General features: G+C 41.3%; 1 protein-coding gene across 2 annotated transcripts in view; it reads left to right on the top strand.

Moving 5' to 3' along the window:
- The window catches only part of LOC115209829 (HAUS augmin-like complex subunit 6), a 50,367-nt gene extending 34,055 nt beyond the window's left edge, over positions 1–16,312 (top strand). The window contains exons 15-22 of one of the 2 annotated variants that reach the window (XM_029778391.2): positions 472–586; positions 1,722–1,872; positions 2,372–2,473; positions 4,236–4,296; positions 5,570–5,653; positions 9,528–9,995; positions 14,112–14,198; positions 15,864–16,312. In XM_029778391.2, coding sequence (XP_029634251.1) covers positions 472–586; positions 1,722–1,872; positions 2,372–2,473; positions 4,236–4,296; positions 5,570–5,653; positions 9,528–9,995; positions 14,112–14,198; positions 15,864–15,892 — 1,097 coding nt within the window. In that variant the 3' untranslated portion in view covers positions 15,893–16,312. The remainder of the gene's footprint in view (positions 1–471; positions 587–1,721; positions 1,873–2,371; positions 2,474–4,235; positions 4,297–5,569; positions 5,654–9,527; positions 9,996–14,111; positions 14,199–15,863) is intronic. The other variant, XM_036500889.1, reaches the window with a different exon arrangement.
- Positions 16,313–16,540: the final 228 nt, after the last annotated feature.

Raw genomic sequence — 16,540 nt, 5'->3', positions numbered from 1 at the left:
ATGGTGTGTTTAACGTGCCATCGGCACGAAGGCCAGCTTGTTGCTCTGGCAACGATCTCACTCATATGGTACTCTTAGCGTTTCACTAGCATGGATGCCAGTCATCGAATTTGATTTCGATTTCACTTGCCTCAACAGCTCTAAAAAAGTGATTATATTGCACTGCTAACACAGGTAGGACACAGTGTTGACTTATAAGCCTTTAACATAATAGTATATTATAGTTGCATAACAAAATGCAGTGTTCCTACCAGTAATTAATAAGTAAGTCGAGTGTATAGCCATAAAGTCAATAATTTAATCAATACATTGCTGAAAATTTAATTTCTACAATTACACTGAGATTAATCTTGATGCTTTAATGTAAAACCTTTTTTTTTTTTCTAATTTTGTATTTTGGTTTTCTTATATTGTTGCTTGTCTTAACTATTTTGTTTATCTTTTTTTTTTTTTTTACTATATCGACTTTAGTTCTAAATTCTGAAGAAGAAGCTAAGAAGATTCTGGAAGCTGCTACTATTGCTGTTCAGAATTGTACAGAACAGAAACCAATAAATCTGATTGATACAGTTAAGAAAAATAGCATGTAAATATTGTATTCTTCTTCTTACTATTATGTCGTTAGGAAGGGCATCCAGCTGCAGAAACTCTGCCAGATCAAGATTGAAACCTGGTGCGGCCATCTGGTTCGCCAGCCCTCAGTCATTCGTCCAACCCATGCTAGCATGGAAAGCGGACGTTAAACGATGACGATGTCAGACATGGTAAGGTGGCAGAATCGTTAGCATGCCGGGTGAAATGCTTAATGGTATTTTGTCTGTTGCTATGCTCTGAGTTCAAATTCTGCCAAGGTTGACTTTGCCTTTCAACCTTTCAGGGTCAATAAATTAAGTACCAGTCAAGTACCAGGGTCGATGTCATCGATTGTCCCCCTCCCCACCAAAAAAATCCAGACCTTGTGCCTATAGCATAAAGGATTATTATTATTATTTGTCTATAGTGTAGAGGCCAATTAAAGCATTAAATTACTATCCTAAAGGTTATTAGTTCAAATTCACTCACCAGCTATGGTTAGTTAACCAGATGAGTGTTTTCCATTTCACTTCATCACCATTACCATCTTTTTCTTTCATTATCATTTATCAATTAATTATAGGCGCAGGAGTGACTGTGTGGTAAGTAGCTTGCTTATGAACCACATGGTTCCGGGTTCAGTCCCACTGTGTGGTAAGTAGCTTGCTTACCAACCACATGGTTCTGGGTTCAGTCCTACTGTATGGCACCTTGGGCAAGTGTCTTCTACTATAGCCTCAGGCCAACCAAAGCCTTGTGAGTGGATTTGGTAGGCGGAAACTGAAAGAAGCCCATTGTATATATGTATATGCACTTCTGTGTCTTGTTTTGGCATGGTTTTTATGGCTAGTTGAATGCCCTTCCTAACACCAACCACCCAGCAGAGTGGACAAAATGCTTATTTATTCTCATTGTTTTAAATTAATCATGCATCATCTTGTGGCTTCGAGATTTTGACGAGATGACTGTTACATTTTTAGAATGATATTGTAGGGTTAGTGTGAAAAGCCAGATATGGCCAGTATAAGCGTAAAACAGGTAAAATATTTCAGCCAGATGTATCTGGTTTAAATGCTTAAAGGTTCAAATGACTTTTAACTTGAAATGCAAAGTTTTGTTTTTTAAATACCTATTAAACTTTATTGCAGGCTCTCTGAAGATCTTATCACCTTGAAAGCTACCAAACAGAATACCAAGCATACTAAACCATCTTTGAAACTTAGCGACCCAACAAGCAGTCAGTTTTCTCTTGATGCTCATTGTTCAATTAACCAAACCAATAAAGATGTCAACAAAAAGGTATAATTGATCCCATGTCTTATTGTTAATTGTTGTAATGATTGTGCTTAGGGGCAGGGGTGGCCGTGATGGTTAAGAAGTTTGCAGGGGTGGTTGTGGTGGTTAAGAAGTTTGCAGGGGTGGCCGTGGTGGTTAAGAAGTTTGATTCAAACCCCAAAGAATCCTTCTCAACACACGACTATGATACTCCCCTACTACTTCTGCTCCTGATCAGAGATGCACATATTGTCAGCCACTAAGGGACATGCTCTACTGGTTAAGGTCAAACAACTGACGAGCAGATCTGTGGTATTGAGCAGAATATTTGCTGTAGCCCATCTTTTACACATGATAGCACTTCCAATCAGTTAAGATGAGAAGCCATGCGAGCCACTGCCTAGTACTGCATCAGGGTAATTTATAATTATTATTATTATTTTTATTATCATCATTATTATTATTATTATTATTATTATCATTATTGTTATCGTTGTTGTTATATATTTTTCATCTATTTCAGAATACTGACAACACAAAGGCATCTTCATTAAGAAGACCAACTCGAATTAAGGTCCCTGCAAAACTCAGTCATGAAAAGGCTATGAAAGACTATGTATCATCTGTAAGTTAATTTAAACCACCCAAATCCAACCCAAATATTCTACCTGTTTTATATTAAAACCAGCTAGATCCAGCCTCTCACACCTATCCTACAATGTCATTCTAAAAAATAAACTATCACATCAATTCCCAAAGTTACAAGTTCTTACTAGTAAATTAGTGTAAATTAGGATATATATATATATATATATATCCTTCCTCCTGGGTTTGTTGACTTGCAAACTGTATGGTAACTTCAATGATGCCAGTGGTGTGAGAAATGCACCCAGTACACAATGTAAAGTGCTTGGTATTAAGAAAGGCATCAATCTCTAGAAACCATGCCAAAGCAGACACTAGAGTACGATACAGTCTTTAACTCATTGGATCCTTGTCAAACTGTCCAACACATGCCAGCATGGAACTTGGATGTTCAATGATGAATGTTCTGGTTCACTATATAAACTACCACATTGATTTATAGCATGGGTATCACTGGTGGTTCCTATAGTACATAGCAAATATTATAGTCTGTGCCTAAAAAACCACTAGTGGTGCACATATCAAAATGTGTTAAAGTGTCCATTTACTTCCATTTATCGATTTTCTTTTATAATTTCGTTTTTGGATTTGGTTTGCAAGATTCCTTATATGAGTTCATGTGTTGAAGCATATACTATTGTGTCTGGAGAGAGTCATTTTCTTTTTGTGCCTTATTATGTAACACACTCACCGGAAAAATTTCCACTATTTTTCTTATTTCTATTGTCCTAAAATTTTCGTTGCGTCTTGCAACCTTTTCAATAGTTTTGACTCTCAAAGAGTCAAAACTATTGAAAAGGTTGCAAGACACAACGAAAATTTTAGGACAATAGAAATAAGAAAAATAGTGGAAATTTTTCCGGTGAGTGTGTTACATAATAAGGCACAAAAAGAAAATGACTCTCTCCAGACACAACACTTTTATAATTTTTTTTCTACAGATTATATTATTGTATGAGTCTTAATGGTTTCTTTTTCACAAAAATTATCTTATGGAATGCAATGCTCCAATGATAGCAACCACCATAACTTGCACCCTTCTCATATTAAACATGACCCTTCATCTTTTGATGAATTCCATGTCTCCAGCTTAATTGATTCAAATTGAAACCCCTCTGAGAAATACAAAGAAACATTTTTTTGTATATTTCCTAAAATGTGGCATGTCACCTGCTGTACTTGAGGAGACCTATTGAGTCAAGTACATCAACATCAAAATAAATATCAAATGGAAATTGTAGCTGAGGTACCTGTGCCGGTGGCACATAAAAGGCACCATCCAAACGTGGCCGATGCCAGCGCCGCCTTGAGTGGCCACTGCCAGATCCCCCCTGGCACCTGTGGCGGTGGCACGTAAAAAGCACCCACTACACTCACGAAGTGGTTGGCGTTAGGAAGGGCATCCAGCTGTAGAAACACTGCCTGATCAGACTGGAGCCTGGTGTGGCCTCCTGGCTTCCCAGACCCCGGTCGAACCGTCCAACCCATGCTATCACGGAAAACGGACGTTAAACGATGATGATGATGATGTAGTTTAAACCACTGCAAAAAAAATCGTCACCATTGAGAATCACCAGTGATCCCCATGGTATCTTAGGAATATAGCATGGTGAGTTACTAGGGACTCCCATTGTAGATAAAACGTTAAATATTATACTGGCTTGTCACTACGATTGAACAAATTGTAATTGTGTAGGTGGTGGTGGTGGTAGAAGTCATCTGTTTTGTTTATTTCGTTACAGGTCGTCGATTGTTACAAAACTGGTGGAAATGCTGACCTTCAAGATGTTACAGAAGCTTTGTGTATGTATACCATTAACATTTCCTTACTAACACTCATCATCATCATCGTTTAACGTCCGCTTTCCATGCTAGCATGGGTTGGACGATTTTGACTGAGGGCTGGCGAACCAGACGGCCGCACCAGGCTCCAATCTTGATCCGGCAGAGTTTCTACAGCTGGATGCCCTTCCTAACACCAACCACTCCAAGAAAGTAGTGGGTGCTTTTTACGTGCCACCAGCACAGAGCCAGTCAGGCGATACTGGCAAAGACCTCGCTCGAATCTTTTTACACATGCCACCAGCACAGGTGCCAGTAAGGCGATCCTGGTAACGATCACACTTAAAAGGTGGCTTTTTATGTGCCACTGGCACGGAAGCCGGATAGCTGCTCTGTCAACGATCACCCTCGTATGGTGCTCTTTGCACCCCGCTAGCATGGATGGCAGTCATCGAATTTGATTTTGATTTCACTTGCCTCTCTGTTATAATAATGGTATTGTTTTGTAGCTATAGGCCAGTTGGCTTTGACTGAGCAGAATTATTTACAGCAGGCGGCCAACCAACTAAGCATAATTCTAGACCAAGGGCATCCAGCTGTAGAAACATTGCCAGATAAGACTGGAGCCTAGTGCAGCCTTCTGGCTTCCCAGATCCCCAGTCGAACTGTCCAACCCATGCTAGCATGGAGAACGGACGTTAAACGATGATGATGATGTATTTCAGCCATTTTTCATCTATGGACCCCTCTGATTACTATTTTATTCTGGTGGGTCCCCATAGCCATTCAATGTTTAAAAACTAGTTTTATAGATGCTTCTTCCAAAATTCCTATTTTGTTTTTCACACATTAACCTGTGATTGAATTCGGTAGGTGGAAGTTACTGCCGTGTGTATATGTGTGCGTATAGCTGCTCAGTGCCTCTCCGAAAGAGAGAGAGGGAACTTATGTAGGTTGAACTATGTAAAAATGTTAGAGAAAGAAACCTAGCTGTTTCTTGCAATACATACCAATACATATATCGAAAGCAAAATTTTTTCAGGGGCCCTCAGAAAACTACTGTGGATCCACAATATTTTTTGTTTTTATTTCTTTGGTTTCCTTTTTAAGTTACTTTGTAGTGTCCCAGTTCTAGAATAGGTACGCCGCATCCCCTGTGTGTTATTAGTCGTGACTAAAGGTTTGACTGCAAGAAGGGCAATCTGACTCAGGAAAACTGTCCAACCCATACCAGCGTAGAAAAACAAACATAAAATGCAAACGATAATTTTTAATTTATTTCTTTTCTTTACAGCTATGGATGCTTTCCAATCAAAAGACAAATTAGCTCGCAGTCCAGTAAAGCCACCAAAACACCAGAAGCTAATGTTGCCTAAAGGTATTATTATTATTTTATTGTTTTTGTACAGCTTCTAAAGCTGGAGATGTACTACAGTGTCAGTTGTTCACTACCACTAAACTAAGGTAACACCGCTTATTTTTCGAGCACCATTCGGAGCATTCAAGCAGTTCCAAGCAGTGATACCATTGATTGGTTGTAAGAAAAACTACAACCATCTTCAAACTGCCCGCTTTGACTGGAATAAAGTGGACTGGAGCTCTTATTGTACTAAGCTGTGATGCCCAAACTGGCTCGTATTTTATGCCTCTGGAGATGTGAACACTATACTCCAGAACATTCTAAATTCAATATGTGCGGCATCGGTACCACGCAAGCACAAAAAACCACCCAGTAGTGCAATTTGGGAGACTGCAGCAGTCCGACTTGCCAGGAAAGAACGCCGTAATGCTGAACAGGAATACAAATTGCACAAATAAGAGAGCAACAGGAAAAAGCGCAATAGGTCAGCCAACCACCTCAAGCAGGTGACAAAAAAGGCAGTGCTTGAATTTGAACAACGCATTTGCAACCAATCCTGACAGCAAAGTGTTCTGGAAGTATGTGCACTCAAAGCAGAAACCTCATTCTCCAGTTGGTCCCCTTCGCAAACCCCACGCAGGGCAGATTACTGGCAATCCCAAAGAATGTGCAGAAATCATTGCTGGATGCTATGCAGGCATCTTTACTGTCAAAGATCAAAATGTTCCATCTCCATCACCTCTGACACCAGACTCCATAACTACTATGAAATTTACACCAGCAATGCTACAATGCCACCTTAAGAATAAACGCAACTATACCACTCCTGGTCTCGATGGTGTTACATACCTACTTCTCAAATGCGCTGGGTACTTTCTTCTAAACCAACTTTCACTATTCTTCCAATTCTGTCTTGGCAACGGCATTACTCCAGAGTGGAAAACTGCCAGTGTTATCCCTCTGTTCAAAAAAGGTGACCGCGCATCACCTGTCAAGTATCGCCCCATTAGTCTTACTAGCTGCATCACCAAACTGATGGAATCCTGTGTCAGGGAAACCCTCTGGAATTTCTGGAAGTCTCACAGCCTCATCCAGCCATCACAATTTGGTTTTATTCCTATCTCCAGCAGCTGTAATCAACTCATCGAGTTTCTTGAGGACATTACCAAAATCACTGATCGTGGATCCTGAGTGGATGTCATTTACCTGGACTTTGCTAAGGCTTTTAATTCTGTGCCACACAAAAGACTTATGGTGAAACTCTCTGCGATGGGTGTAAGAGATGATCTCTATAACTAGTTGAAGTCCTTCATTATTGGCTGAAAAGAGGTTGTCACAGTTCTAGGACAGCACTCTTCACCCTATGAGATGACATCTGGTGTACCACAGGGATCTGTTCTTGGCCCCCTTTTATTTGTTGCATATGTTAATGACATAGATGCCAACTTAAAGAATGCCTCAGTGCTGAAATATGCAGATGACATCAAGCTGTACCTGGAAATAAAGAGGTCAGATCCTGTACACTATAGTTCTCTATCGCAATCAAACCTGGACACAATGCAGCAGTGGATCATGTACTGGCAACTCAAGCTGGCTATGGACAAATGTACCACCATGCATTTTGGGAGGAAAAACCCAGTGTCTACTTACTCCCTCCACAACACTAATCTCAAAAAGTCTTCTTGTGAACGTGACCTGGGTGTTATTGTCAACAGCGATTTGCGTTTGACAAAACACATCGCTAAAATTGCCAAGAAGGCTGAGGGTGTCTTGGCATCACTCACCTGGTCCTTTGTGAGCCGCTCTCCAGCTATCTATCTGCGGCTTTATATAGCTATGGTACGACCTCACCTGGAATTTGCATCACCGGTTTGGAACCCCTATCTTGCCCAGGATATTAATCCTCTGGAAGCCGTTCAGCGACGTGCAACCAAGAGATTACCCTCCATCAGGCATTTGCCATATTCTGAACGCCTTACTTCCCTGGGCATGGACACATTGAAACTCCGACGTCTGGCAGCTGACTTGGCAGACACCCATAAAATTATTAACCATCTTACAAACAATAACTCTGAGCACCTTTTCAAACTCCACCTGTCTAACACCCGTGGACATGTTTACAAAGTCAGAAAACTTAGTGGTTCGTCAAAAGAGTCCGATAGAATAAGTACTAGGCTTACAAAGAATAAGTCCTGGGGTCGATTTGCTTGACTAAAGGCAGTGCTCCAGCATGGCCACAGTCAAATGACTGAAACAAGTAAGACTAAAATGAAACCCAAAGAAATTGATTCACGCACACACAAACACACACACACACACACACACACATGTAGCACATAATGGTTTCTGATTAAGATACTAGGCCAGCAGTTCTGAATGGGAGGGATACAGTTGATTACATTCACCCCAGTATTTGAGTGGTATTTCATTTCATTGACCCCTGGAGGGACGAAAGGCATTGTTTGGCAGGATTTGAACTTAAGTGATTAGCTCAACAAATGCATTCAGACAACTGATCATTTATGTAGAGTAATATTTTTGCATTCAGTCACTGGACTCTGGCCATACTGGGGCACTGCCTTGGAGGATTTTAATCAAACAAATTGACCTTAGTGTTTATTATTTTTAAGTGCTAGTGGCACGTAAAAAGCACCATTCAAATGTGATTGTTACTAGCGTCGCCTTACTGGCACTTGTGCCGGTGGCACGTGAAAAACATTCATGCGAGGTCGTTGCCAGTGCCACTGGACTGATCATGTGCAGGGGGCACGTAAAAGACACCATTTGAGTGTGGCCGTTGCCAATACCACCTGACTGACCCTCGTGTCGGTGGCACGTAAAAGCACCCACTACACTCTCGGAGTGGTTGGCATTAGGAAGGGCATCCAGCTGTAGAAACTCTGCCAGATCAGATTGGAGCCTGGTGCAGCCATCTGGTTCGCCAGTCCTCAGTCAAATCGTCCAACCCATGCCAGCATGGAAAGCGGACGTTAAACGATGATGATGATGATGATGAAATACCAAAGTAGTCAATCCCATGCCCACATGGAAACAGGGCCAGCCCTAGGGATGCTGGCACCGTAGGCAAGCTGAACTTCGGCGTGTACAAGCTGACAGTCGTGGCAATTTCCTTGTCTTTGTCACGCCCTCTTTGGTGCCCCCTAGCACATGGCACCCCAGGAAACTGTCTGAGTTGCTGGTACCTTGAGCTGGCCCTGCATAGAAATGTTAAATGATGATTTTGGTATTTATTATGTCAGTCTCTTTTGCCAAACTGCTGAGTTATCAGTAAACTACTTAGTTAAATTATTTTGTTAATTTTGGTTTTAATATTTAGCACACTGGGTAAAATGCTTAGGTGGCATTTTATCCGTCTTTACGTTCTGAGTTCAAATTCCACCAAGACAGACTTTACCTTTCATCTTTTCAGGGTCAATAAAATAAGTACTGTGGAGGCGCATGGCTTAGTGGTTAAGGTGTCGACATCATGATCATAAGATTGTGGTTTCGATTCCTGGATCAGGCAATGCATTGTGTTCTTTTGCAAAATGCTTCACTTCACGTTGCTCCAGTCTACTCAGCTGGCAAAAATGAGTAACGCTGCGATGGACTAGCGTCCCATCCAGCTGGGGAACACATACACCATAGAAACCAGGAAGCCAGGCCCATGAGCCTGGCTTGGCTTTGAAAGGGCGCATTTATTTTATTTTAAATAAGTACCGCCTAAATACTGGAGCTGATGTAATCAATTTACCCCCTCCGCAAAATTGCAGGCCTTGTGCCAAAATTTGAAATTAATATTTCTTCAGGTTTTAGAACAGGGGAATGGTATAAGCACTGAGAGGAATTTCACTTTATTTATTTATTGTTTTAATTTTTTTTATTTTTCCAGACAGTGGCATAGAAGAATCTAAAAGTGACATATTTCCGCTGCTGTCACCAAATTCTTTAAATTGTGCTGATCCAAGTTCTTCTCCTTTGCTTAATCCAACGCATGTCTCATCTGGTTCTGCTGATTCAAGTGCATCCTTTCTACCTTCTCCATTGCTCGAAACTCCAACTACACAATCCAAAATCAACCGATCAAATTCATCTTTTAAACTGCTATCGGTCAGCCCAAATGACTTGACCGAACTGTTTACCTTACCAAACAATAAATGCACTTCATTAGCTTCTTCTGAAAACGCTGAGCCCTTTGATTGTATTTTGGATGATGCCAGCATCCGTTTTGACCAACCTAGCAGCCCAAATAGTAGCGGTGAAGAGATTGACCAATCAGATTATTACATCCCTCTAAAGAAAGATCTTAATCTGATTGGCCATTCAGGAGACCGAGATTTTTGTCAAACTAATTCCCAAAGTAAGTTCATAACTTTTACACATTCTCTCTCTCACACACACACACACAGAAAATAGCATAAAAAATATTTAAAACCCATTTGCCTGTGACAGCCTGGGTTCTTCTTTCTCTTCCTTCCTTCTTTCCTTTCTTTTTTATTTCATTTTATTTATTTTTTTTGCAGTCATTTGACTGGTGTCATGCTGGGGACATCACCTTAAAGTTGACCAATCAATCCTAGTGCTTTTTTTTTTTTTTTATTAATGTCTGATACCTATTCCGTTGGTCCCTATTAGTGAAGCCACATGGTTTAGTGGTTAGGGTATTCAGACCACAATTATAAGGTTGTGAGTTCAATTCTCGGTATCGCATTGTGTCCTTGAGCAAGACACTTTTTTCACATTGCTCCAAGTTCATTCAGCTGGCAAGAATGAATAGTACCTGTATTTCAAAGGGCCAGCCATGCCACACTCTGTGTCACACTGACTCTCCCTGAGAACTACGTTAAGTGTACATGCATTTGTGGAGTGCGCAGCCTCTTGCATGTTAACTTCATGAGCAGGCTGTTCTGATGATCAGATCAACTGGAACCCTCGTCGTCATATCTGATGGAATGCTAGTGCTGTTAATGACCCACTAACATGCAAGGACAGAAACAAACTAATGCCATTTATCAAGTGGTGATGGGACAAACACACACACATGAATATTCTTTTACTTGTTTCAATCATTTGGTTGACCCCATGCTGGAGCACCGCCTTTAGTCGAACAAATCGACCGCAGGACTTATTGTTTGTAAGCCTAGTACTTATTCTGTCGGTCTCTTTTGCCAAACTGCTAAGTTATGGGGATGTAAACACACCAGCATCGGTTGTCAAGCGATGTTGGGTGGGGGACACAGACACACAAACATACACACACACACACATATACACACGACGGGCTTCTTTCAGTTTCCGTCTGCCAAATCCACTCACAAGGCTTTGGTCGGGCCGCGGCTATAGTAGGAGACACTTGCCCAAGGTGCCACGCAGTGAGACCGAACCCAGAACCATGTGGTTGGTAAGCAAGCTACTTATCACACAGCCTTATTTTTAACAGAGAATAAGTTAAAAAGGAATTTAGAACTGTAAATCCAATTAGTTCTTTTGTGTCAATTTGGGTTTGATGTTTCTGTAAATTTTCATATTCTGTTTGAGTCATACATTCAGTGTGGTCAAGTTGCCATGAATGCAAAACTTGTGTTGTGCTTCTAACTATAGAACATAAGTTAATAAATATGGCACATAAAAAGCACTATCTGAACGTGATCGATGCCAGGCTCACCTGACTGGCTCCTCTACCGGTGGCACATAAAAAGCACCCACTACACTCATGAAGTGGTTGGCGTCAGGAAGGGCATCCAGCTGTTGAAACATTGCCAGATCAGATTGGAGCCTGGTGCAGCCATCTGGTTTGCCAGACCTCGGTCAAACCATCCAACTCATGCCAGCATGGAAAAACGGACGTTAAACAATGATCATCATCATCATCGTTTAACGTCCGTTCTCCATGCTAGCATGGGTTGGACGGTTCGACCGGGGATCTGGGAAGCCAGAAGGCTGCACCAGGCTCCAGTCTTATCTGGCAGTGTTTCTACAGCTGGATGCCCTTCCTACGCCAACCACTCCGTGAGTGTAGTGGGTGCTTTTTATGTGCCACCTGCACAGGTGCCAGGCGAGGCTGGCAACGGCCACAGTCGGATTGGTGTATTTTATGTGCCACCGGCACGGAAGCCAGACGAGGCGGTGCTGGCATCGGCCACGAGTCGGATGGTGCTTTTACGTACCACCAGACCAGGGATCCTGGCTGGTTCAATTCGATTTCGATTTCGCTTGCCCCAACATGTCTTTGCAAGCAAGGGGGTTGGCATGGGTGCCTGTTGTACGGTCAGATTGGTGTATTTTACGTGCCACCGGCACGGAAGCCAGTGGAGGCGGCGCTGGCATCGGCCACGAGTCGGATAGTGCTTTTTTACGTACCACCAGACCAGGGATCCTGGCTGGTTCAATTCGATTTCGATTTCGCTTGCCCCAACATGTCTTCGCAAGCAAGGGGGTTGGCTTGGGAAAATAATTGTTGTGCCAAAACATTTGCTCTTAGAAATTTCTTGGATGTAAGAGATTTATTTTTGAAAACGAAGCTAAATGGACAATGACATTAATGGAACATTTATGATGTTTACATTAAATGTATTTCTGTATATATACATTATCGTCTTTATCATCATTTAGCATTCGTTTTCTATGCTGACTTGGGTTGGACGGTTTGACAAGATCCAGTGGGCTGCAGAACTGCATTGAGCTGTGTCAGCTTTGCCATGGTTTCTATAGTTGGATGCCCTTCCTAACGCCTATAAATACATATACACGAAAATTATATCCACCAATATCGTTGTGTGATGCCCCTTTGTGTTGCCATGCTTGCATGGGATCAGACAGAATTTGTTGAGAAAGTTTTTGTATGTTTATATAAAGGCGTAGGAGTGGCTGTGTGGTAGTAGCTTGCTTACGAACCACATGGTTCCGGGTTCAGTTCCACTGCGTGGCACCTTGGGCATGTGTCTTCTACTATAGCCTCGGGCCAACCAAAGCTTTGTGAGTGGATTTGGTAGACAGAAACTGAAAGGAGCCCATCGTATATATGTGTCTATATACAAAACACACACACACACACATATATATATATATATATGTGTGTGTCTGTGTTTGTCCCCCTAACATCGCTTGACAACCGATGCTGGTGTGTTTACATCCCCATAACTTTGCGGTTCTGCAAAAGAGACCAATAGAATAAGTACTAGGCTTACAAAGAATAAGTCCTGGGGTCGATTTGCTCGATCGACTAAAGGCAGTGCTTTAGCATGGCCACAGTCAAATGACTGAAAGAAGTAAAAGTGTATTTGTGTGTATGTATTTTGCTTACTATGTATGTATAGTTGTAGCAAGTTTGTTTTACATTATATTTTGATGATCTTCATGCCAATTGCATCAAAAATGGATGAATGAATGAACTATAAAAATATTTAAAGGCGGCAAGCTGGCAGAAATATTAGCACGCTGGACAAAATGCTTAGCGGTATTTCGTTTGTCTTTACGCTCTAAGTTCAAGTTCCATGGAGGTCGACTTTGCCTTTCATCCTTTTGGGGTCGATAAATTAAGTACCAGTTGTGTACTGGGGTTGATCTAATTGACTGGCCTCCTCCCCCAAAACTTTGGGCCTTGTGCTTAGCATAGAAAAGAATATGGTCATAGTTTGATTGTTTGAAAGAGGCTAAACAACGCAACAACAGCTGTGGAGGGTTTTAAATATTTGTCCCCAGAAATAAACCTTCAACTTTTCAACATTCAGACTACTCTGTCAGATCTAATGTTTGTTTATTCACACTGTTGTGAATTGATCGTCATCATCATCATTTAGCGTCTGCTTTCTATGTTGGCATGGGTTAAACGGTTTGACTGAAATTGATAAACTGGATAGCTGCACCAGGTTCCAATCTGACTCGGCGTGGTTTCTACAGCTGGATGCCTTTCCTAATGCCAACCACACCAAGAGTGTAATGGGTGCTTTTTATATGACACCAGCATTGACCACAATTACGATTTCACTTGGCTTGATGAGTCTTCTCAAGCACAGCAGATCACACCAAAGGTCTCAGTCACTTAACATTGCCTCCATGAGACCCAACATTTGAAGGGTGCTTTGTATGTGCCACTGGCACTGGTGCCTGTTACGTGACACCTGCATCGGCCACAACTACGATTTCACTTGGCTTGATGAGTCTTCTCAAGCTCATCATATTGCCAAAGGTCTTGGTCACTTGCCATTGCCTCCATGAGGCCTAATGCTCAAAAATAATGCTTCACCACCTTGTCCCATGTCTTCCTGGGTCTACTTCTTCCACAGGTTCCCTCCACAGAGATTGGCACATATTATTTATTATTAGAATGACATTGCTGGGTGGATATGAGAGGCTGGATCTGGTCCATTTGAGCATTAAATAGGTAGAATATCTTGGCTGGTTTAAATGCTAAAGAGTTAATGAAACTCTGCTGCTACCTTCTGATTAATCCTCAATTTAAAATCTTCTCTTTCAGTATCATTGCCTGGCTCCGTGGAAACCACCCCCACTTGTTCTGAACAAAGAAGTTTTCGTTTATCACTGTCTGATAAACCACTAGAAGGTGAGATTTTTTTTCTTTTCTCTCAAAATGCATCTAAGTATTTAGTTTTTATTCTCTAATATGAATTTGAGTCTCATTTGACTCGCCAACAGTTTGACACACAAAATTGATCCCTGTTATTTTAATCAGGGTGAGAGGTCTGCTGATAATCCCTTAGAGGAATTCAATAATGTTACAACACTCATGCATCATCATCCTCCTCATCATCGTTTAACATCCGCTTTCCATGCTAGCATGGGTTGGACAATTTTGACTGAGGGCTGGCGAACCAGATGGCTACACCAGGCTCCAATCTGATCTGGCAGAGTTTCTACAGCTGGATGCCCTTCCTAATGCCAACCACTCCAAGAGTGTAGTGGGTGCTTTTAAAGTGCCACCGGCACGAGGGCCAGTTAGACGGTACTGGCAGCGGCCACGCTCGAAAATGGTGTTTTTTACGTTCCACCTGCACAGGAGTCAGTCCAGCAGCACTGGCAACGACCTCGCTTGAATGTTTTGTTCACGTGCCTCTGGCACAAGTGCCAGTGAGGCGACACTGACAATGATTACGCTCAAATGGTGCTCTTCACGGGCCAGACAGCTGCTCTGGCAGTGATCCCGCTTGGATGGAGCTGTTAGCGCTCCACTGGCACGGGTGCCAGTCATCGAATTTGGTTCAATTTCGATTTCACTTGCCCCAACAGGTCCTTCGCAAGCTTCTTATTCATATTTGAATTTATTCCTATGCAAACATCATCGGGGCATACCAGCAGATGGTTTTTACACTATTTTACAAATAGGCTATTCAATTTGCATCAGGTTCGGTTCAGGTACATGATGTTGATAAGCCACAAGAATGGTGAAATATCAATGTCCATCGCTCTTGAAAGGGACTTGGGGTGAGTTGTTTCACTTGCCTTTGGCTGACTTTCAGTTGTTTTAACATCCAACACTTTGAGAGAGTCATCTCCTCTGCATCTATTCGCAGCCAACCAGCAAACAAGCAAAGCATATATATTGTATTGGATTGTCCGGAAAGTTCGTGCCGATTTACAGTAGCTTACATTTCGACTTATTTTAGAGCATGGTTGAGTCCATAAAATAGGATTTGACTACACCTCCATTTAGAGCACAGTTTAAGCTATCTTTTCATAGAAGAAGGTTTATGTTCCTATCACCTGTGTTAATTCTGTAACCCTTTAAAATGGAAGATAAGAAAGTTCATTTTCGGCACTTGGTGCTTTGGGAACCAGACAAAAATTGCTGCAGCTCGGTTGGGATGTGTTACCCCACCCTCCATATTCACCAGATATTGTTCCTTCGGATTTCCGCTTATTCAGGTCTCTGCAGAATAGTTTTAATGGGAAAAATTTCAATTCCTTGGATGACGTAAAAAGATACTTTGATGGATTCTTTGCCATGAAACCTCCTCAATTCTGGGAAGAGGGTATTTTCAAGTTAAAGGAAAGATGGAGACGCATTGTGCTACAAAATGGTTCATATTTGTTTGATTAAAAATGTAATGGCAAGTATTTATTGACCTTTATCTGACCTTTAAAAATCGGCACGAACTTTCCGGACGACCCAATATATGTGCATTCGATAATACATGCACCTTCTTTCCAATCCCAAATGGTAAATGATGATGATGATATTTAATTTTCTTGTTTTCCTTTTTCTTGCCAGATGAGAGTGACTCAATATTAGTTGACTGAGAAGTTTTGAAACAAAGAAACAACCAGTAAAGTCCTGCTGACCCTGCTTTTAAAATGGTCATCAAAAGCTGGTGGCTTGTGAGAAAAAAAAGAAAGAAAAAAACCCTTGTAAAGGAGGACTTCTTATTTCAGCCCCAGTGGGGTTTTCTCCACCCTTTTTTTTTTTTTAACCTGCTCAGCTGAGAACTTATCTGAACTGTGATGTATTATATGTCTCTATGGCAGTGCCAACATCATTTTGGAAATGGAGCTAATAATTCTGTTTTCCAATGATCTTGGTGATGAGCATAAAATATGCAGTGCTTCATAAAGGACCAATATTCTTATGATGGTTTCCCCACCATTAGATTGGTCCTTGGCTTGAAATGCCAAAATGCCAAGCTTCTTAGGTTGTCTTGAAAAAACCTCTTTTGTTCTTTTTTTTTTTTTTACCAAAGATTTTATACTCTGCATTTAAATAAATTTTGATCTTAATTTCTTACAATTATCTTCCCAGTTCTATGAGCGTCACTAACAAATATAATGGTCAGGATTTTTTTCTTTCTTTCTTGGAGATGAAAAAAATTTCAAGCCATACAGCACATCACCTCTTAACTCATCTTAATTCATGCCAATAGCACACTTGAATCGCTTCCTTTTAGCTCAATA

Source organism: Octopus sinensis, linkage group LG3, assembly GCF_006345805.1.
Source record: "Octopus sinensis linkage group LG3, ASM634580v1, whole genome shotgun sequence".
NCBI classification, from domain to species: Eukaryota; Metazoa; Mollusca; class Cephalopoda; order Octopoda; family Octopodidae; genus Octopus; species Octopus sinensis.
This window is presented reverse-complemented; position numbering and strand designations above follow the sequence as displayed.